At 38.7% G+C, this 23,168-nt stretch overlaps 1 protein-coding gene across 2 annotated transcripts in view; it reads left to right on the plus strand.

The window, feature by feature from the left end:
- The window catches only part of TBC1D30 (TBC1 domain family member 30), a 60,565-nt gene that overhangs the window by 33,169 nt on the left and 4,228 nt on the right, over window positions 1-23,168 (plus strand). For both annotated transcript variants that reach the window (XM_068400942.1, XM_068400944.1), the window contains 10 exons: window positions 1,222-1,283; window positions 1,677-1,742; window positions 5,396-5,521; window positions 6,651-6,836; window positions 10,394-10,562; window positions 11,997-12,165; window positions 15,113-15,218; window positions 20,810-20,922; window positions 21,096-21,235; window positions 22,897-23,103. In XM_068400942.1, the coding sequence (XP_068257043.1) occupies window positions 1,222-1,283; window positions 1,677-1,742; window positions 5,396-5,521; window positions 6,651-6,836; window positions 10,394-10,562; window positions 11,997-12,165; window positions 15,113-15,218; window positions 20,810-20,922; window positions 21,096-21,235; window positions 22,897-23,103 (1,344 nt within the window). The remainder of the gene's footprint in view (window positions 1-1,221; window positions 1,284-1,676; window positions 1,743-5,395; window positions 5,522-6,650; window positions 6,837-10,393; window positions 10,563-11,996; window positions 12,166-15,112; window positions 15,219-20,809; window positions 20,923-21,095; window positions 21,236-22,896; window positions 23,104-23,168) is intronic.

Consider the following 23,168-nt stretch of genomic DNA (forward strand, 5'->3'; position numbering starts at 1 on the left):
TGAAGGAGAAGGCTTTGTCTTTAAATGTGTATTTATCAAGCAGTAAGGTTTTTAAATTAACTTACGAGCACTTCAGTATGCAAATGCTGAAATTCATTTTACATTCCATAACTAGCAAATGCCACTACAGTTGGGGTTTCTGTCAGGCTCGCAGGCTTAGTCCTCCAAAGCACTGAGTATTACTGGTGAGTTGATTAGCATGGATTTTATATACTTAAAACCTTGCAGGATTAAAATCTGAGGGTTTTTTTATACATATGGCTATTAAAATATATATTAAAATGTTTGGCTTGATAGTCTAGAAAGAGAAGAATCTATGCATAATATAATTTTAAATATGGAGCAATACATCGTATTAAATTATGGAGGAGAAATAAAGACAGACTTTGTTCTTTATGCCTGAAGCCTTGAGGGAGGGGATGCGATGCAGCACGGCGTTCAGCACCTGAGCTCTGGACAGCGGCATTTGAAGGACCGAAGACTTGTACATTCCAGATGGGGACGTAAAGCAAATTAAAAGTGTTGCTGTTCTTCGTGTTACGGCATACTCCAGTGCCACAGTCAGGATCCAGTGTAGGCCAGACTTGAGATCCTAGTATTTTGTGTAATACTGTATTTTATAGACTATTAGCAGTCGTGCTTTGTAACAATTAAAATGATTTGCTCATGTGGTCAAAATAAAATCTAAACTTAAATGAGAATATTGACCAATTGTACTTTATATTCTGAGGAATTATAAAAAATTTTATATTCTGAGCAATAAAATAATTTTAGCACCCCAAACTTAGAAATGAGTTTTGAGTGATTTAATGTCAAGAAGTTGAAACAGATAGAAAGAAACTGTCTCTTTATGTATTTTTTCTATGGATGCATATGATAGTTTGCAGTATACAAATACAGTTTATAGTATAATGAACTACATGACTTTTAGTGAAATGAGTTGTGCTGAACTACATGACTTTTAGTGAAATGAGTTGTGCTGAACTACATCATTAGACTAAAGAGGGTATTACTTAATTTTAAAAAATTTTGTCCATGTATTTCTTAACATGTACCTTGAATCCACTAATAAGACAAGAATTCACAGAAACAGGTTGAAATGTAGTTGTTGAAACATGTAGCTGAAATCTTGTGTTCTTATTTCAATTGTGTGGTTTTTTTTTTCCTTCTGAGCTAAATGAAAATAATGACCATGATTATTTTTTTCCTTTGTGTTTCTAGGGGTTGATACAAAATTGAAATTCACTCTTGAACCATCTTTAGGTCAAAATGGTTTTCAGCAGGTAATTTGATTCATTTTTCTTTTGAGTTTATGAAGGACTGGGTTCTCTTCAATCAAGGCACTTGCCCTAGTTCAAAAATGCATCTGTCATCATGATGTCAGCATATTATTTGCACTTGCATCGAGCTGTTCCATTAGTATTTGGAAAATGCAATAGGCTTTCACTGAGTACTCGTATATCTCATAAGTCTTTGTGTCCTAGAATATTATATTTTTGTTATATCATTAATTAATTAATCTATATTTTCCCTGAGAGTGGATTAAGCAGTTAAACTCTGAAGTGTGTGCAGTAAAACGAAACGAATGTGCATGTCTGCAGTGTTGTAAATGTTGCTATACTGTTGCATTAAACTAATGGCGGATTTTATACGTTTTTTGATGCTTTTACTTTTAGTGGCATGATGCGCTCAAAGCAGTGGCCCGATTGCCAACAGGCATACCGAAAGAATGGCGGAGAAAGGTAGGTAGACCTGTATGCTTTGTGGTACGTATTGCCTGTGGGTTTTTTAGGAGAGGTGAATGACATCAATATTATCAGTGTTTTTTGACAAATATTTGGAAGTTTTAAGTTTAAGTTGTACAGGGGATTTTTCCTAGTTTACATTCTTCAGTGATAGCCTCATAGGACAGCTGTAGAGACTGAGGAGAGGGGTTTCAATAGTCGGGCTATTTCTGCTTGAGGCTTAGGTAACTTATTCTGGTGCAGGTTTTATTGCTTCATTCTGTCAGTGTCAAGGAATTTCATTGGTGAAGCTTGCCCCCACAGCTGAAGATCAGCTGAAAGGAGAACAAATCGCCAGTGTAGGCTGTCATACTTATGAAGGCGAAGTTGATAGATACTAGTGCTGACAAGAATGCTCACAGAAACATTTGAAGGGGGAAAGGAAAATTGCCTAAATTAGGGAAGTTCAACATCAGGAGTGATGCAGAATGGTAGAGTGCACTATTAATGGGAAATCACACTGAGTTAGTGTTGTAGGAAAGGGTCCAGTGGGATTTTGCTAAACTTACTGTATTGCCCAGCGCAGAGCCACGAAGATGATTAAGGGAGTGGAACATCTCCCTTATGAGGAGAGGCTGAGGGAGCTGGGTCTCTTTAGCTTAGAGAAGAGGAGACTGAGGGGTGACCTCATTAATGTTTATAAATATGTAAAGGGCAAGTGTCAAGAGGATGGAGCCAGGCTCTTCTCAGTGACATCCCTTGACAGGACAAGGGGCAATGGGTGCAAGCTGGAGCACAGGAGGTTCCACTTAAATTTGAGGAAAAACTTCTTTACGGTGAGGGTGACTGAACACTGGAACAGGCTGCCCAGAGAGATTGTGGAGTCTCCTTCTCTGGAAACATTCAAAACCCGCCTGGACGCGTTCCTGTGTGATATGGTCTAGGCAATCCTGCCCCGGCAGGGGGATTGGACTAGATGATCTTTCGAGGTCCCTTCCAATCCCTAACATTCTGTGATTCTGTGATTCTGTGTGCTTTCTTCAACAACGTTTGAAGTTCCCTAGCCTAAAAAAAGGCATGCCTATTCATCTTTTATATAAAACCAAGTCAGACAATCTCAGCTTTAAAAATGCAATTTTAATAAAAAGAATATTTTTAAAGCTGTGTAAAATATATGTAGTTCCATATATTTTTGATTCACCAGATTAATTGCCTTTTCCTATTTTCTTTTTGCTATATTTCCAAACCGAACTGTTCCTCTTTACAAATGAGAAGGGAAGGAAACAGAAGACTTATAGTGGCATCGTTTTCCTCACACCACTATGACTTTACTTTTAATCTACAACTCCAGTGAATCACTATATCCATCTAACAGCCTTTTTTCTTTCCTGAAATGTTCTTTTTCCACACTCCATTAAATTTCTCAGACACTTCAGTGGTACATGAGTAGCAGAGGTCACAGAATTGCAGAATGGTAGAGGTTGGAAGGGACCTCTGGAGGTCATCTGGTCCAACCCCCCTGCTCAAGCAGGGTCATCTACAGCTGTTTGCCTAGGACTGTGTCCAAATGGCTTTTGAATATCTCCAAGGAAGGAGACTCCACAACCTCTCTGGGCAGTCTGTTTCAGTGCTCTGTCACCTTCAGAGTAAAAAAGTGTTTCTTGATGTTCGGATTGAACCTCCTGTGTTTCAGTTTGTGCCCATTGTCTTTGGTCCTGTCACTGGCACCATTGAGAAAAGCCTGTCTCTGTCCTCTTTGTACCCTCCCTTCAGGTATTTATAGAAATTGAGAAGATTCCCCCTAAGCCTTCTCTTCTCCAGGCTGAACAGTCCCAGCTCTCTCAGCTCTTCCTCATAGGAGAGATGCTCCAGTCCCTTAATCTTCTTAGTGGCCCCTTGCTGAACTCTTTTCAGTAGCTCTGTATCTCTCTTGTGCTGGGGCCCAGGACTGGACCCAGCACTCCAGGTGTGTCTCAACAGTGCTGAGCACAGGCGAAGGATCACCTCCTTCAACCTGCTGGCAGTGCCCTGCCTGATGCAGCCCAGGAGGCTGTTGGCCTTCTTTGCCACAAGGCCACATTGCTGCCTCATAGTCAACTTGGTGTCCACCAGGACCCCCAGCTCCTTCTCTGCAAAGATGCTTTCCAACTAGATGGTCCCCAGCATGTACTGGTGCCTGGGGTTGTTCCTTCCCAGGTGCAGGACTTTGCACTTCTCCTTTATGAAGTTCTTGTCAGCCCATTTCTCCAGCCTGTCAAGGTGCCCTTGAGCTTATGAGCTGCTCCTCCCAGTTTTGTGTCATCAGCAGAGCTGAGGGTATGCTCTGGCACATCATCCAACTCTGATCTCTGTCTTTTCCTTCTCATTCTGTCCATCTCTGTGTTTGCCCACCCGTGACCACATGATGCTAACCAAAGAAGTAATATTAAGAAAAGGGTTGTCTTTTCACTGCCATTCTCTGGTTTCCCAGTGATTGTAAGATTGATACCAAAATAAAGGAAGCATTTTGTATTGGCAGCATGCTGATTGCTGCCTTTGCTGGCAGCAGAAGGAGCAGGGTGACATCTGCATTATTGCTGTGGCATGTGACATTTGTTTTCTGGGGCTGGCAGAGATAAAGAATCCAGTCAAACAACATCACTAGGATGTCAGCAGTGCCAAAGGCTGCCGGGAGGCAGAACAGCGGCATTCCTCCGCATGGGTGGCTTTGCAAAGTGTGGGAAGGGACATTTAAATGCAGAAAACATGAGATTCTGGGAGCTGTCTATAAATTCCTTCATCATGCACCTATCTAAGTGTTTAAATCTGTGGGAAGTGTCTGAATTGCTTTTCTCATTTGGGTGATATAACGGCCGATATAAAACTTGAGCAATTTGCTTTCATTATTTCTTTCAGTTTCCTGAAGAGAAAGATCCTTTATTGCTGCTTGTTGTCATTGTATGATTTATTATGTCTTTCATGATTCAGGAACTTTTCAAATGTTTAATAAAGGTCCAGCCTTTGTCTTAGATACGTGTGCATAAATCTGTTCTGGTAATTATTAGGCTTTAAAGAAAATGTTTGTTTTCAGAACTCCCGGTAGCACCAACAGTTTAGAAAGCCCTCTTGTAAGAGTAAGTCACTCTGATCCAAGTGATACTTTCAGGTCAATCCCAAATGGTTAATAATTGACAGTATTTCTTCTGCAAAGCTGATCAGAAGAGATCTCTGGTAAAGAGAAGCACTACTAGATTTCTTTTGTGGGATGTCCAGGAGATGGATCCATGGTTGAGTTTGAGGAAAGCCTGCAGCAGTGTTACCTTTTTATAAAACTCCTTTCTCGTTATGAGGTTAGAAGGGCTGAACTGGCAAGGAGGGTCCTTGCAGGAGAGTGTGCTTCCATGTTGGAGGGCCCCTGTGGATTCAGTTTCTGACAATGGACTTGCACCTTTTAAGCAGTTCACAGATCTGGACACTCAATGCTAACTGTTTCCTTTCTTTCTGTTTTAGGGAGCAATGTATTACTTTACTTGTGCAAAAATTGTTTTAGATATAGTCGTCTTCTGCGTATTTCAAGTCTAACAGATCATGTATGGGTAAAGCTGATGAGGTTCATCTAATGGTATATATGAAAACTTAATATTTTATCTGAGAAATGATTCATTTTGTTGACTTGCTTTGTGTATTTCTAGGTTTGGCTGACCCTTGCTGATCAGTACTTACACAGTATAGCCATCGATTGGGATAAAACCATGCGTTTCACATTCAATGAAAGAAGTAATCCTGATGATGACTCTATGGGCATCCAGATTGTAAAGGTAGATAGCTAATTCGTTATTTTATTTTAATTTTTTAATGAAAAGTGATTTTTTTTTAATAGATGGAATTTGGATTTATTTTGTTTTCTGCAACTGCTTTGGCAAAAATTACACCTCAGTTCCCTTTGGCCCACCAAAATTATTTCTTTTCCTTCTTTGGTCCTTGTTCTGCACTGGTCTGGGTAGTGTTAGCTCGGAAAAAAAATACTATTACTGATTTTTTTTTTTTCCCCCCCTCAATTTCTACTTTTTTATTTTAAAAGAAATTCTGGAGTTTAATGGAGACAAAGGAACATAAGTGTGTGGTTTTTTTTCCTCTTCTTTATAAACAAACACAAATGTTTGCTGGGATTAAAAAGTGTTTATAGTAATTGAGCATTTTTCAGTTCTTTTACAGTAGTGAAATACCTTTGTCTATATTTCTTAGCTGATTAACATTTAATATTTAAAGCAGTGGGCAGTTTTAGGAAAGAGCTTAACAGATTTGTACTGCTGTGGTGACTTAATTAGTCTATTTACCTATTTAGGAGGTATTACTCTATTTAGGAGAGATTGTGTTCTATAATCATGTTAATTAGAATATGCGGAGCAAAATACTTTGTATTTCTGATTATTACAGTTGTCATCTGTACTTGGTAATTTAAGCTTATAGATATTACTCATGAAATATTAAAAATTATAGTACATGTTTTGCCTTTCACTTATAAATTGCTTAAATCTCAAGGACACTGTTTCTGGTTCTCAGTGTTTTGAAAACAGTTGCGTGGCAGTTCTTTTATACTCTGATTAAAAACAGTTGCTCTTTTTTGTTCAATTAAGCAGCTGTTATGTATTGCCTCTTTGAAATGTAGATATCTGTTAAAATCTCCTGTGACAATTTCATATGAACATCTTTTTAGGTAACTTGTTTACTTAAGAGCTTGCTGAACCTGTTTCCCTTCAGTAAGCTAAAGGTTTACCGATTAAAAAAAAAAACACGTTGTCATCATCTTTAGGAGTATGTATTGGCAGGGTGGAGGTGGAAGGAAAACTGGGACAGACAGGAGAACTAAAGCGGGAAGAAAAATGCACGTCTTTTATGCCTGTTCTTGTCTTTTTTTTTTTTTTTTTTTTTCTTTCTTCTGTAAAGGACCTTCACCGAACAGGTTGCAGTTCGTACTGTGGCCAGGAGGCAGAGCAAGATCGAGTGGTATTAAAACGCGTTTTGCTGGCTTATGCCAGGTGGAATAAATCTGTTGGCTATTGTCAAGGATTTAACATACTAGCTGCACTTATTCTGGAAGTAATGGAAGGCAATGAAGGGGATGCTCTGAAAGTGAGTACAATATTTTTTTTCAGTATTGAAGATTGCTTTTGGTTAGCAAACTTTAGAATAAACCAGTGTGTGAATTTTGTAGACAGCCTAAAAGAGCAGTACTCAAAGGAGTCAGCTGATTTGTATCTGCAGATTGTTTGTTATCCTGTCTGAGCTAAAATGAAGAGTTTGAATGTTATCACCTCTAAATTTTTTTTCAAACAGAAACAAATGAGGGCTTCGCCATAATAAAAATAAATCGGAACACAGTTACTGGCTTTAGAATATCTTATCCCATAATCCCAAATCTGCCTCCAAACACCATAGGTAGCTGAAACCTTCAGATTCCATTATCCTCTTGTGTGGCAGTAGCGTGCGAGGCATTTAAAAAATCTGCTGCATTTTAAAGCAAATTATAGGAAAACACAACATAAATATTTAAAATTAAAATAAATCACTTTGAAGCTACTTTCTGGGCTACATTAGTGATACAGTATTTTATTTTTAGACCTTTTCTATTCTAATTAAAAGAAAGCTTAATGAAATTTATAATATGTCAGAAAATGGAAATACAGTTTGCTACAGGATGTTGTTTAAGGTTTGCCAAGATCATGTGCAAATTTCCTTAAGTAAACTTGCTCATGTGTGTGAGTTGGGGTTAAATTAGTAAAAGATGACTGTGACTCTTGAGATACTGAGCTGTTTGGTTTGCCTTAGACAATGATTTAAATATGGTAAATATTTAACTCAGAGCTCCTAACATATGAAGCTTTTGGTAGTAGAGTCCAGCTAGCTGCTATTCAATACTTCACTCTAGAGAGCTGCGTGTAATAGGAAGAAAATACCATAATATACCTTTATATCAGAGACTAAAATTTCCTTTCAACAATTCTTGCTAAAAATTTCTTCAGTATTTTTAACTATAATTTTTTACATTTTATTGTGATCTTACACTGTCCAGAAGCTCCTAAAACACATTATGATGATATAGGAAATATGATTGCCCAAGGTTTATGAAATCCAAATTCATTGGAAGAACTGTGTGCATCCGTATGTTATTGGATTGTCTTTTGCTGTGAGTGGTGTGAGGCTCCTTGTGCTAAGGAGACAATGGAATGGTGCCAGACTGCCCCGGAGAGGTAAAGCACTGAAGGCTGTTAGCACCAAAATGGCTCTTACCTGGCAAAAATTAGAATGGAAAATAAAGTAATTTCTTTTCCGAGCTTAGTGCATGGGCTTTGCAGGGTTGGAATTTCCCCAGAAGAGAGAGGGAAAAGGGAAGGGGATTAGCACGTGGCTGTTTTGTTGTAGTCACTGTGCAGTTTAAAGCAAATGATGAGTAACTTCGGAACAGCTGCAGAGGCTGTTGCCTGTAAAGCTGCCCTCAGGACTGGAGCTATGGGGAAAACTATGTTGGGGTTATTGCAGATATTGCAGAGTCTAGGAGTTACGGGAGCAAGGGGATTCTCGGGGCTCGCCAGTCAAGTCCCCTTTCTGGGAAGGATGTTATAAAGAAAAGCTCTGTGTCTGGGAAGAGTCTCCCAGAGACTGGGAAAGAGCTGATACTATGGACATCATGGGGCTTTAATAGCACAGGAGCCATCATGGTAGCTTCAGTGGATGCGTGGCCAGGGGTGCTTGAGTCTTCACTAGTTAAGGTAAGCGTGTGTCCTGGTTTGGACTAGGACAGAGCCTTAAACGGCGACAGCATGTTTAAGTTAAATCCCTTAAGACACCTCGAAGTTAGCCTACTGAAATTATGGTAAGCAAGAAAATCACAGTTTGCACGTATAGAAGCTATTAAAGTACGCATAAAAGTCTTGTAGATACTGAAACTTAAAAACCATTTATTCTTGAACATTATTGTGAGGAAACATTACAAAGTCAAATAATAAAAATAAATGTGTAGAGAGAGATGTCATGAAGAAAGTATCTATTGCAAACTGGTAAATGTGCGAAGCTGCTTTTTTTTTCTAAAAAGGCATTCTCAAAACAATTCACATGCCAGTGAAATAGAATGGACTTCAGTGTGGCAAAAAGATTTCTGTTCTTCCCTGTGCTGTCATATATCTGAGATTTCTTGATTTTGCTCCCACCAAACAGTGGGAAGGGAGCAAAAGCCTTTATAAAATGGTTTAAGGTAGGTATTTATGGCTTATGTCATAAGAAATTAATGAAAACACAAATAGCATAGTTGTAAGTTAATGTTGTTATATTAAATTATTCTTCCATTGGTTGAAATATTTCTGAATATAATAAAGCATATTTTTAAAAGACAGTGAGGTGTCCCAGTATTCAGCAAATGCTAGGGAATGCATCTGACAGAATATGACACTCCAGCTTACTTGCTTACCATGTTTTGATCACCTATTTCCTTTTAATCCTTAAAACTTAACAAAAACAAAAAAAAAAAAAGTGGAAAAGCTATTTACTTGCCTGTATCAACTACTGATCTACATACTTTAAAACATGGAACAGAAGACTGTTATTGCCCCAAAAAAATCTTGCAAGGACAGGTGGTAGTATGCAGTCACAAGCAGTTGAGAGAGAAAAGGAAGCAGTAAGACTATGTAAGGTGGTGCTCTTGGAAGTCCAGGGTCTGCCAAACTATTTTTGTGGGCATCTTACGAAAAGAGAGGGATTGGAAGGAGGGTTGTCTCCTGTGTATGAAAGTGCCACGCTCCTCTCAAGCATTAGAGGCTGTATGAAACAGATGATAAGGATGCTCATTTGAATTTTAGCAGAGGAGTAATGGAGAGTTGAAGCAGACGGGATGACCACATGCAGGTTCTCTGGATACGGTTTGTAGAGTGGCCATAGAGAGTGTAAAAGATCCTGAAGTGAAGGCCAGGATCTTCTGTTGGGCTGATGATACACATCAACTTCTGCATATTTCTTTGTTGCATTTGTTCATTCTCAAAAGTTTGAGAGGATCCAGTTAATACATTACCACCAATGCAGTTGAGCTATCTCACTTGAAACAGATGTCTGTTTAAAATGCCTCATGCTGCTTAATTTAGCACCTTTGAAAATGACAAGATGAAGTGCAGCACATAGTAACACATTACAGTAAAATGTGTGGAGAATCTTTTTTTTAAAGAACAGTATCTTGCATTTTGGAGAGGGGAAAAAAAATTGCTTGGAAGATCAGTCTTCTAGTTGTGGCAGTTAACAACCAGAGAAGGGACAGTGGAACTTTCCAACAGTGTGGAGAATCTCATAAACATGTACAGCATCAGAAGTGCCAAAAGTTGCCTTTGGTTTGAGTAATGCTTCCAGTTGGGCATGGCCTACTGTGACATTGATTTTGGTCAGTAGTGGTTCATAAATTCTGGACAGCTTCAGGAGGTCTTTACACCTTGATTGCTTGTGGATACCTAGAGTACCTGTGGATACTTAAAATGATAATGTTTTCTCCCCATATAAATGGAGATACCAGAGTCATGTGTTACCACTGGCTCCAAGCCATTCTTTAATGAATAGAGAATGTTAAATTCGGGGGGTTTTTTTTTTCTGTTATTCCTAGAAAATAACTGGCTCTGTAAGTCCTACGTGATTATATTTCATTTTCTCCACAGATCATGATTTACCTAATTGATAAGGTGCTTCCTGATAGCTATTTTGTCAATAATCTCCGTGCTCTCTCTGTGGATATGGCTGTTTTCCGAGATCTTTTACGAATGAAGCTTCCTGAACTGTCCCAGCACTTAGACACCCTACAAAGAGCTGCTAACAGAGAAAGTGGAGGTAGGTTTAACAGAAAATGCTATTTAATTCCTTTTTGCTATTGTTTCATCTGAGCACTGGTCTAAAAATAGTCTTTCAAGTGTTTACATGAGTTTATTGCTTAGAATATATATTTTAAATTGTTAAAGTGAAAGATGATGGTTTCCATTATTGATAACCTTAACATAAATAGGTGGCTTTCTCAGAAAAAAACTAAAGGGGAAATAATTTGGTCCCACCATTAACTACAAACAGAATCATGTTGACAAGGACATAAAATGTATGGACTGACAACACTAACACACAGCGTAGTACAAGGGCTACCTTGAAAAGGTGGTTTCTTGCCTTAGCTCAAGATACCTGTCCTACCATTGCTGCTTGTAGTTGCTAGCTTACACGGCTGTTCTGGGAAGAGTTCCAGTGTAAGAGCCAGTGGTGGCTGATTAGTATTTCTTCACCTGGATGCTTAGCAATACAAAAGTGAAAAACTCAGAAGTACTTCTTGGGTTGCTACCTGAAAACTGGCTTTGCACTGTGTTTTTTTTCTGGTCAAGCATTCCCTCCAGACTTTTTTTTTAAACAAGATGCAGCTCTTCTTTTATTTTGAGAGTATTTTGGGGAGTGTGGCTTTTTGCAGTCTGGAAGCTAAGTACACACCGATTTCCATCTTAGAAAAGATCTGCTACCATGTTCCATGTAAGTAAACTGTGACTGTGCCCAAACTGTACAAAAACAAAGGGTATCAAGGAAGTATTTGCTGTTTGAAAGCGTTTTCACAGGCAGCAGCCTCTTTGGCCATGGCCTTCAGCACATTGGTTGATACTGGGATGCACAAAGTGTTCTCTGAGCATAAGAAGAAAGTAAAAGTTCAGAGTTTCAGGCTGAAATACTAAATCCTGTTTGAAACTTAACAAGCCAAAAGGAAAACTGAAGGTGTTACAGTTGCTTCTGCTAAGCTGGCAGTACATCAGGATTTTAAAACAATAGATAAGACTTTACAGAGACAGTCACCTTAACCTTCAATGTAGATAAAGACTTCTTAGCCATCAGTTTCTGGAGAAATACAGCGCACTTTTTTCTTTTTTCCTTTTTTTTTTTTTTTTAAATAAAAGCTTGTAGCTCACATGGCTTTGGGGAAGGAAAAGCAATCTTTCTGATAATAAGGGGAAAAAAAAGAAGTGTGGTGTTTTCCAAAGTCTACAGTCCAAAACCAATGCTGCTGCTTAGAGCCTCGTGTAGTGCAGCAGAATGAAAGGTGACCAAGTATGTCATTTTTCCATTGCTCTTTTTCTCAGCTTATCTTTGGACAGCTGCAGGCTAAGTAAGTGTTGAGCAATAATAGAGGTACTAGGATGTCTGGTGGATTTCAGTATGCAGTTTATACTCTTTGTAAAATAATAATAGTAGATTACAATTACTTTAAGCATTTTTTTTTTTTTTTTTTTTTTATTTCAGGAGGCTACGAACCTCCACTTACAAATGTCTTCACAATGCAGTGGTTTCTGACCCTCTTTGCCACTTGCCTACCTAACCATACGGTTCTGAAGATCTGGGATTCAGTATTCTTTGAAGGCTCTGAAATAATACTGAGAGTAGCTTTGGCTATCTGGGCAAAGTTAGGAGAGTAAGTGATCATTTTTATCTGATTATTCTTTTCAGTATGAACAACATGTGTAACTTATGTTGTTCTGAAGAGTGTGTTCTCAATTCTGAACAAGATGCGATCTTTGAGGAGAATTATTCTGCTCTGAAAAAGCTGCACAAATTGTCTCTATGGCTTCCCCAAAAACACGTGCTTCTGACATGGTGTCAGAATGGGCATTGTTATGAATTGACCCCTTGCTGCAGGAAATGTCTCTAGCTGTTTGCATTGTCTATGTATAATGTCTTCATGCTATGCTAAAAGGTTGGTTGGACTTGCCAGAACATAGACCTCTGAGGGAGATGGTAAATACTCTGTGTAAAGACAGAGAGAGAGACTGAGGGTGACTAGCTAATTTAGTTGGGTACCTGAAGCTGGGGATGTTAATTCCCTTATTTTCACTTAAGAAGATTTAGGGATTTGAGCCTATCAGCTATACTCAAGAAGAGAGTTCAGTGTTACTAGGAGAATGATGTAGTGTTACACACAGTTCTTTTCTATTAAGGCCTGCAAACACATTTTCCTGAAATTCCTCTGCTTTTAAGCACATTCTAGACAAGTTTCTATTGTAATCCTTTGTGGCCTTGGGAACTCACCACATAGGACAAAACACAATAGATGGTTAGTTCTTCTAAATTCCTCTGTTGTCATGTAAAATATTTGCATTCCAAAGAGTGTACAGTGCTCCTGGAGAAATGAGTTTTGTCACTGACTTCAGTGGGAGGTGTGAGCTCTGACAGGCTGAACAGATGTTAGTTCAGCTGGAAACTTTTTTCAGCTGGTGTCAGCAGCTGCATCAAATTTTTCTTGGGATGCCTGTCAACACTCACCTTCCTTTTTTCCCTAAGACCAAACCACTGGGATTTATGTTCAGCTCTGTCCTTGGAGGTTTCATTTCATTCTTCTTTCTGAATAAATTAGCACTGCAGGCCAGTAGCATTGTGAGAGACTTTGTTCAGTATATTTAATGCTTAATCTGAAGAATAATAATTAGAATAATAATTACCTAAGAGCTTTATTTGTTCAGTTCATGAATGAAACTTGCACGAATCATTTGCATTAGGATTAAGCTATATGTAGTCCCGTTGTGCTTTAATACTTTGTGCCATACCTTTAGATAAAAGGTCATATTGCAGTGAGTCTCTGTGCACTTAGAAGCTGTAATTAAAAATGTTCTAACTCATAATATGATAAAAAAGGAAGTCATTGCTTTGAAGATTTTACTGTAAAACTTAAAGCAAAAATGAAAAGTGTTTTATTAAAATTGGAAGGAACAGAATGAAGAAATCTGTAAGAATATGTCCAAAAGAATAAGCTGATCACACTGCACACCTTGTAACTACTGTTTGTGGGGAATGGGAGAAAGTCTGGCAGATTCAGGGGCAATTAACAGAAAGGGACACTGTTGTGGTAACTAGAGATCCAGAAGATGATGAGTGACTAAAACTGAACAAGAATTGAAATATAGTAAGCTTGTGATTAATGATATCAAATGATATGAGGAAGTAACAGATCAGGCACTGTGTTTTAGCTGGGAGGAGATTGTGGTTTTGCTCCTCTCTCTTCTCTGCTAGAAATAGAACAGGGGGAATTTAAAGAAGTGGGGCCTGAAACAGTGATCATAGTCTCATGATCTTCATACTTCTCAAGACTATCTTTCTAGACATGAAAATGGGGTGAGAAGTGCTTTTCCTAAAATGTGGGCAGTTCAATCATACTTCTGTTTTGGGGGAGACTGAAGGAATGAGGAGGTTAAAAATAGGTGAGAAAGCAGTCTGTGGAGGTCATGAGAGACTGAAGGCATCAGGGAAGGTAAGCAGTAAGTTTGTGATAATTGGCTACATACCCATTGTTTCTGCTCTTTTTTTTTTTTTTTTTTATCTACTTAATCTTTTCTTTTACCTAAACTATGTTTTCAGTAGGAGTTTTGTAGTTCAGTGGTTGTTCCCTGTAGACACTGAAGATCAAGGAAAGCTTCCTCTTCTAATCCTCAAGAAAAAAGGCTTTACCTTTTTGATCATTGCAGCAGCTGTATTTTACTGGGGAGGTTACAATATGTAGCCAGCATTGCACTTGTTTGGGATAGAAGTAAAACCAATTTTTCACTTGACAGGAGAGGATGTTTAGCAGCTGACCCTAATGTATGTAGGACAGCAGCTCACAAAAGCATATTACTCATATTTCTCTTCCTCTAGTTGACACTCTGTGGGTGATTCTGTGTTTTTAGAAATTTAAAGAAAAGTGTGGAGAATAGACACAAAAACCAAAAAAAACACCAACAAAACAAAAAACCCAAAACCAGACAAAAAAAGTCTGCATCTCTAATTTAGAAAGAGCACTCACAAATATGCAGGATATGAGCAAATTTTCCTTCATTCTGCATTACGTGAGCTCAGCTCTTTTGAATACAATGATGTATATAAATACACCCATACTTAATTTACTCCACTGGAATGTTTTCTGGTCAGTGAATATGTTCCTGTCTGACAAAAAGACAGTTCAACCAGTGAATTCAGCTGTTTGGTGCATAGTGAAGAATGGGTGATGAGGCAGTCAAGGAATCTTTATGATCCCTTTTCGAGCTGATGGGAGAGCCCCCTTGTGCTAATAGGAGGCAGGATTTATTGATTCTCATGTTGTAGAAGTGAAAGAGGCAGAGGGAATGACCCATCTGGACATGCATGAATCCTTTATCGTAAGCAGTCAGGACAGCAAGCTGTGCTCAGCACATCCTTTCACTGCACCAGCATTTCCAATGTGATGTGTACAGTTTCAATATTTGGAAGTGTAGGGAGGATTGCAGTAAACTTAGGAATTAAGGTGCCTAATGGAAGCACATATTTTATGATGACAGAAAGTTCAGTTTTGGTTTGGAGGTGTATAATCATATGTAAATTAAAATAAAAAGACAACATGTATTTTGATGTAGGCAAATAGAGTGTTGTGAAACTGCAGATGAGTTTTACAGTACCATGGGCAAGCTGACCCAGGAGATGCTGGAAGACAGTCTGATTGACAGCAATGAACTCATGCAGGTGAGTAGCTGTGATATAATTGTTTCTGTTGTCTGTGTGTTCTTTAGGCGCTAATTTCTAACAAATTACATTTTTGTTCAGATACTGCAGAAACTTAAACTCTCCCAAGAAAAAAAGTTTAAGATAACTGAGTTGAGCTAGCGTGTCAATGAAACAAATAAATGTCCTGCAGTTAAAGCTAAAATCTTATCTCTACATTAAGTATAGAGAACCACTAGGCTCCATTTGATAAAAATTGGTGGTACGTTGACAGCTGAAAGTTTGTTGTGGTATAATGACTGATTGGATTTACACAAGTAAGATGTAGAATCTTTTAGTAGTCATAATTTCTGGAGTGTTCTTTTGGTTTATGTTTTGGCCAGTTATTTATTACATTGTGTCCTTTCATTTTGCAGACACTGTGGGAGACGAGTTTATCAAGTGAGAAGGGAAAAAAAATCCTTCATGATTTTAAAAAAAAAAAAAGCCATGAACCGTCATCAGTGAACTATAAACAAAGACATTTGTAGATAATTGCAGTCCCTGAATTCTTAAAGCATACGACGTCATTATATGAGAACAAAGATCCACATTGTTCTGGGAAAGGAAAGGGCCTTTAGTATTACAGATGTAGTTGTATTGATTTGCACTTAAACTTTTTTCTGGTGTCCTTGAGGTGTTTTCTACTTAGATGTTTTATAAAGACTTCATGCTACAGTTCTGGAACTTTGCATTTGATGAGTTAAGAGTATGGTGATTAAATGGGTGCAAATACAGAGCACATAATTAATCTGAAAGTTTTTACCTGACTTAGGGGAAGGAAAACAGAATCAGTCTCAGTATATGAAGTTGAATGAGTTTATTAACTGTAGTTAGCAGGTGACTTCTGTTACCCATTATTGGAAGCAAAACTTTTTGACTGTCTGGGATAAGACTCTTCCATTGTCTGGTGAAGTACTGCTCTGAAGTAAAGGATCACTTTCATTTTTTTCATTTTTATTATTGCTGTTGTTTTGTTTAGTGAGGGAGCTCTAGGAATGAGAGAGGTGAGCACTGTGGCTTTGTTTTGCTTCAAAAATGGAAATGCAGCTGGTCAGAGGTATTGCATGCTTTTTAAACAAGTGTTAAGGTTTCTCACAAGACAGTTCAGATATTGAGGATGCACAAGGAGGGTGGCCCAAGCTGACGCCTTCTCATATTCATTGTGTTTCAGTTCCTGGTGTCAAGTACAGTACAAAATCAAGATGTGGCATTTGTGACAAAGAATAATGTTGAGAAAGCTGAAGCGGGCTTTAGTGACTCAGTGTGGATTTCTTTCTTCGCTGTTGTGTGTAATAGAAGATAAGGCATGGGTAACTTACTGGCTGGAGGCAGGGAAGGATCTTTTTGTTTTTTTAACTGTTGCAATTACAAGTATACTAAATTAGCAGTCTTTTTGTGCTTCAGCAAACAATAAGCACTTGGTGCAGAGTATTTGTGTATTCATAGCCACGTGTGTAGAGCGTTAAGGTAGGATAGCATTGCCATTGATATGGAGAATGTGGCAGGCCTAAGTTTTCTGCATAGAAAAGCAGTGTGTCTGTTTTAGGTGTGTCCTCTCAGTTGAAGAAACCACACTATAATTTAGATAGCATTCTTCAAGTCAAAGGCAGGCACTGGCAGTGTAGCTGTGTTCACTCTGGGCTCTCTTTACCCTAAGTGGAGAGAATTAGGCACTACAAGTGTTTACAATTAGGGGGTATGAATGCCACTGTGTGCCTGGCTGCTGCATTTGAACAATTTTCTCTGTGCTGGAGTAAAAAATAAAGAAATATGAACTATTGCATTAATGAAAGGATCCAGGCTGCTTGAAGACACGTTTTTTTAAATTGCTATAGGCTTTTTCAGAGGAGTTGGCCAGAGATTATTGTTTATACTGCTTTGTTTTCAAAATGTTGTTCTCTCCCCACCCTGCCCCCACCAATCAAAATCAGAACAGTGAATTTACATCTAATACTTTTTACAAGGTGGCTCAAGGTTTAGTATCCTACTGTGGGAAAAGATTAATATCCTACTCTTTCTTCCCTACACATTTCAGTAAAGATTGCTGGTGGCAATCATCTCGCCGTTCTTTAGACTTGCATGACATGTATATTTGCATCTGAACTACGTGTCCAGGCTCACTTAGGCCAGTGAAGAGTTCTCTGCCACTAGAAAACAAATTGTGCTCTAAAAGGCATGTTTCCTTTGGGAGTTAGAGGAGGGAGGTACGGCTGATCCTTCAGGGGCAAGTGTTGACAGAGCAGATGTCTAAAGTAGCTCGGAGGACTCTAGTCCTCATTCACTCCACCAGCATTTATAGTTGGTGCAAGTTTATCATTAAAAATGCCTCCTTTCCTCCCATGCAGCCAGTGCATATACCTAGGATTGAGGGCTTAAAGCTTTTGCAGATTTGGCCCTTGCATGGCGAGAGTTCTTATAATGTAAGAGAAGAGCATGGAGGGATTGGAGGAGCAAGAAAGCCTGCAGCTTCCTCCTTGTTTCAGATTGAACAGTTTAGGCAAACAAAGGGTAAGTGCTGCACACATCAGATGTGAGACCGGGGTATGTATTCAGGCCTAGAAGTTAAACAAATACAGTGTTCAGTAATGTCATTTTATTGGCCTATTAATAAACTTTAGTTCTAACGTGGAGACAGAAGGGTGTGCACCAGGTGGCTGCAGATGTTCTAAACAGCATGTGCTAGTTTGAGTACATGTTTTCATGCCTTCTCAGAAAGTGAGCGTTTTTATAAGCAGCTAAACTACTTTGGTTTGTACACCTAGAAACTTTCCAGCATAGAGGAGATGAGAAGCAAACACGAAAAGGAGCGGCATCCCTGTGTGGTTACTGTGGTGGAGGGGAACAGGGTATAATCCTTCTGTAGTATCCTAGCATTTTGGACTATCTCCTGTAGACAGTTACTCTGATTTGATGGTGTTCACTGCTGACTCTCTTCTTGACTAGCACTTTGTTTTGTTTTGGTTTTGGTTTTGCTTTTTGTTTTGCTTTCCTAGTTAAAGTGAAAAGAGAGAAAAGCCTTAAACCAGTGTGGGGCAGCTCTTGAGATAAGTGTTTGTGAGCTGTCTGCAAAGGCAAAACTACTTACCCTCTTTTGGAAGCCACAGCCCATCACTTTCTGCATGGTGTTCTGCTGAGGGCATAGATGGCTTTGCATTTTTAGGGTCAGGCAAAGGATTGACAAAATGCTACTGATTTAAGGTGAGAAGGGATTTTTTTTTTCCTTGTCTTTTTTTCTTATTCATGGAATCTGTTGCCTGTAGCCATAAATAAGAGAATGAGTTTGGCTGCATCATGCTGCTTATGTGTAGGCTGTTTCCCACTGGCACAATTTCACCAGAATTAATCAAATGGCATCCAAGGCTGCATATGAACTAGGAACAGGATTCTTTGACTCTGAAGCATTGCTGTGGGAAGGACATCACCGGTGTTGATAGACAATGTGTTTTTTAAATTCCAGTGGAACTTGCAGCAGCATAAAATTTGTTTGTGGATCTCTTAGCCAGATAGCAAGTGAGGTTCCAGTTATAATCTAATAACAAGTAATTAAGTTAAAAATGTGTATGCTAAGTTAAAGAGATTATGCAGGATCTGGAAGAGGCACAGATTGGAGACAGGCAAAAAGCTAAAACCACAATTGAAAACAGTAGGTGCAAGGAGTAAATGGAGGACTCGGAGTCGACTGTTTTACTTAAAGGGTAACTAGCATATGGAACAAGTTACCTGAAAAGGCTGTTGACATAGAGAGTAGAAATAAATTCCAGGCACACCTCCTTCTCTATGAAAGGAAAGAGTTGAGACACATGGGGGGAAAAAAAACAGGAAAGTGTGGTGGAGATCAAACAAACAGGCAGACACGTTGGTCTGGAGGTAAGTCTGTCTTCAGATCATAAAATTCCTTTGTCCGGTAGACTGTCAGGATATCGCCGTTCAGGCACAAGAGAATATTTGTCTTTCACAGTAGCGTGTAGTTTCATGGAGTGGCAAAGCTTCAGTTCATGCTCTGGGTTTTTGTAGGAATTCTCCTTGGCTTAGAGTCTGCGCGTGGCTCGAACTGTAAAAGCATTTTCACGCGGAAGCCTGTTGAGCTGCACTATTGCCCTGTGCCTGATCCAGCCAGGAGCGTCCTTCCTGCTATTCATTGCTTACATTGGAGTCGGTGACGAAACAATTTTTTTCCCCTTCTTCTATCAGGAAAGGTCTAGTACTGAATTCATGTTTGCCAGTTTCCTTAGTTCGGTATATTTAGCACAGACAAGGCATGGCTCAAGAATGGATTATGTAGAAATTGTTCGAAATTTCCTTTCATCTTAATTGAGGCCATTTGCCTTCAGATGAAAATGTCACTGACTTAATAGCACAGGAAAAAAATATGTAAATGAAGATTTTCTGTCATAGCTAATGAGAAATTTTTGTATTACTGTCCTTGAGAAGACATTTAATATTCAAGATGGGGAAAAGCTATGATTTTTCAGAGAAACTATGAGAAATTATATTTTGGCTATATTTTTCTTTTTACTTCCGACACTGAGACTCCCAATGAATTGTCTGTCAGTTATTTGAAAGTCCTGAATAGTTGTAAGTTTACAAAAGCAGAAAAAAAAAAAAGGGCAACTAAAATAGGTAGGAACAAATCAGCAGTGATGTTGCAATGAATTTGATATATCTTTATGCCAGGTTGGCTGATGACACACATTCTGTTTTTGCAAAGTGACTTAAAGCAAAAATAATGCTGAAAGCAAATGCTTTTGCAACTATTTACCTTCTTTAATTCTGAGTATTGAAGTAAATAAAATGTATTAGAGTTTAATATGGCCTTGTTTTAAGTTCCAGGGACTACGTGTTGAGTACAGAGAGGTTCAGAGAAGTTTTTGTTCACCATAGAACAAATTTCTTTTAAAAGAAGAGCTACCATCACCCCCCCAAAAAAAAAACCAACCCACAAAAAACCTTCACAAAGCAACAACCAAAACTAGAAACCAGAGACTGAGAGGAGAAAAGTTAGCTGGGTCCTTCCTCTTTGGCTTTAACTTTTGTGTTGAAATTATTTCTTTCACAGAAGCTCTTGGGGTGGCTCAGGTGGAGTAATGGATCTGTTAGCAGTCCACATCAAGTGAGGATCTGCTCTTTCTTATCTATGCAAGTGTCAATACCTTGTTTAATACTTGAGCAGAAACATAGGACTCCTGGAAGATCCCCAAAACATCAATGATGCATTCATGTAAGTGAAAGCATAATTGGAGGAGGAGGATTTCCGGTGTGCTGGCAAGGAGAGGATTGGCAATGTTTATTAAATAAGTACAGGAGCTGAAAAGAACCCTACCTCTCATGTTATCTGTTCTGTTTTTATTTTTTTCCTTTGAACCATGTCTTTGTCTAGTGAGTCAGTCTTTATTTTTCTTACAGGAAATACTGACCAAATCATAAAACTAGACTATTTCCATTTTCTTACAGCACATGAGAATGTGCAGCCTTTAATCCTGCAAGACTGTGAAAATCTGTTCATGGAGAAACCTTTTGTGGGACTGTTAGTTAAAGTGACAATTTTAAAAGCTGCATTTTTTTTTCCCTAGACTGTTTATACCATGGCTCAGTTTCCCTTCCCACAACTGGCAGAATTAAGGGAGAAATACACATACAACATTACTCCTTTCCCTGCAGCAGTAAAATCAACTTCACTTTCAGGGTAAGTTTGAAATGCACTGCTTATGCCATATAGGGTTATTGTTTACCCTACAGAGATAGTGAAAAGGCAGATGGCATCCTACCTTCTGTGCTCCTAAAGAAGTTAAAGATGTTTGGTAATGATCATATTTAAGAATGTCTCTTTCTTTTTTCTCTTATGTTCTCACTTGACAGAAGGCTGGGCAGAACTAAAGACAGTGATGAGGAGAATGACCTAGATGATGAAGACTCAATTGCCAATGCAATTGGCTGTCTTGGACCATTAAGTGGGTTTTTGGCACCAGAGCTCCAAAAATACCAAAAACAGATGAAAGGTAAAAGTGCTTTTGTTCATTTTGGAAAACATAGTTAAATCTGCATGACCTTGCAGAAATTGTCTGTAGCTTCCTCTGTGAAAGATGCTGTGAAAATTGTATTTTATATTCATGTAGAGATTGCAGCAGGTACCAAATGACTTGCTCTGTGGTCCATGAAGATGTCTTCAAAGATAAGTTTGAAAGCTGTATGTATACAAAAACAGACAGTGTGGGTTAAGGATTTCGCTACAGTAATGGTTAAAAAAACAAGCCCATAGTGTTGCCCACCCACCAAAAAAGAAGCACTTATATGGAAAAAAGTTCACCCTAAATCCATACTTCTTTCTAAGAAAGCTGTTAGGTAGTCAGCATTTTCTGAAAAGTGTACATGTAATAAATAATCTTGACCTTTATTAGCATATCCATGGCTAATATTGGAACCTGTCAGTGGTGAGTGAATTCTGCAGGTCATTTCACTGCCCTTTTGGCCAAACCTTTCAGACTATTGTATGTTTTGGGTATATTCACATTTTTATAAAATTGGGTATGGTTTAGGGTGTTCTGACAAAATGTCACTGGTTTTTTCAAATCCCTCCACGTTGAAATGAAATTTATGACAGAATTGTGTGTTCACCTGTGCAAGCTCTGCAAGCAGAACAAAAATCTGACCCATACAAGAAAAGCAGATAATTTGTTAACTTGTAGCAGCCTTTATGAAATGGTACTGGATCAACCGTGATTTTATGATATCCTGGGAGAGGCTGTAGTTATTTATCCCCAACCCATCCCCGCCTTCCCCCCAAAAAACCCCAGACTAATGTAGCAGTCACTGTTATCTGATTACACATCATCATTCTTGTGGCTTGGTTTTGCAGAGACCTATAAACTGCAATTTTCCTCTTGATTGCTGTGGTCTTTTGTTTTTCCCTTCCCGAGGGACTGTAAGCCTCTACCTGCTGCTTCAAGCTAGCACTTAGTCAGAACATCAAACTGCTGTTGCAAACTAGGTCCAAGACAAACAAACATCCCTTGAAAAAGAATTACCCCCATGACCCTGGAGTGTGAGTTTGGTGCATCAGAAACAGCTGTGAAAATTAATTGCACTGCTGCTCTTGCTCTGCAGCTGTTGATCAGAGATGCTCTCAAGTTGCCTGATCCTCAGCTGCTCTGTGCCTATCCCTTTTGTTGCTCCTAGCAGCTTTCTCCCTGTGGTGCTCTAACTGTTTCGTGATGCTTCTTGCTGGTATTGCTAGGTTGGTTGTTTGATGCCATGCCTGATTGACTGTAATGTATTTTATAACTTGCATTGTCAGCCTTCTCTTTGACCAATTGAGTGTCTTTCATAATCAGTTTCTGAATTACTCTGGTGATGGCTTGATGTACTTTTGGGTAATTGAAGAACTGTGCTTGTTACTTTGCATTGCTATGTTAATTGATTTTTGTACTCTTTAAACTCCCCTCAAACCCTTACTATTCTCAAGCAGTAGTTCTAGAAATGTAATACTTATTATAAATAGTGCAGCTTTGTTGAATATGCATATTATAATAAATAGTTAATTAAAGACTACAGTTAAACAAGACGATGGGAATTACACATAGACTTCCCATGTAGATAATCTGTAGAACTCTTGAGTACGCCAATTTAGTCTTCATCTCCACTTTGTTCCCACTCTGTACAGATCAGAATGAAGAACAAAGTCTGGGTTCCAGTAACATTGCAGAATTAAGTCCAGGAGCAATAGACTCTTGTCGAAGCGAGTATCATGCTGCTTTTAACAGCATGATGATGGAGCGTATGACCACTGATATTAACGCACTGAAAAAGCAATATTCCAGGATAAAGAAGAAGCAGCAACAGCAGGTTCACCATGTGTATATCAGAGCAGGTAACAGATCAAAACGTGCTTCATTTACTGATTTATTACAAGCTAGCTTCATCATAGGAGACAAG

The sequence above is a fragment of the Nyctibius grandis genome, chromosome 5, assembly GCF_013368605.1.
Source record: "Nyctibius grandis isolate bNycGra1 chromosome 5, bNycGra1.pri, whole genome shotgun sequence".
Taxonomy (NCBI): Eukaryota; Metazoa; Chordata; class Aves; order Nyctibiiformes; family Nyctibiidae; genus Nyctibius; species Nyctibius grandis.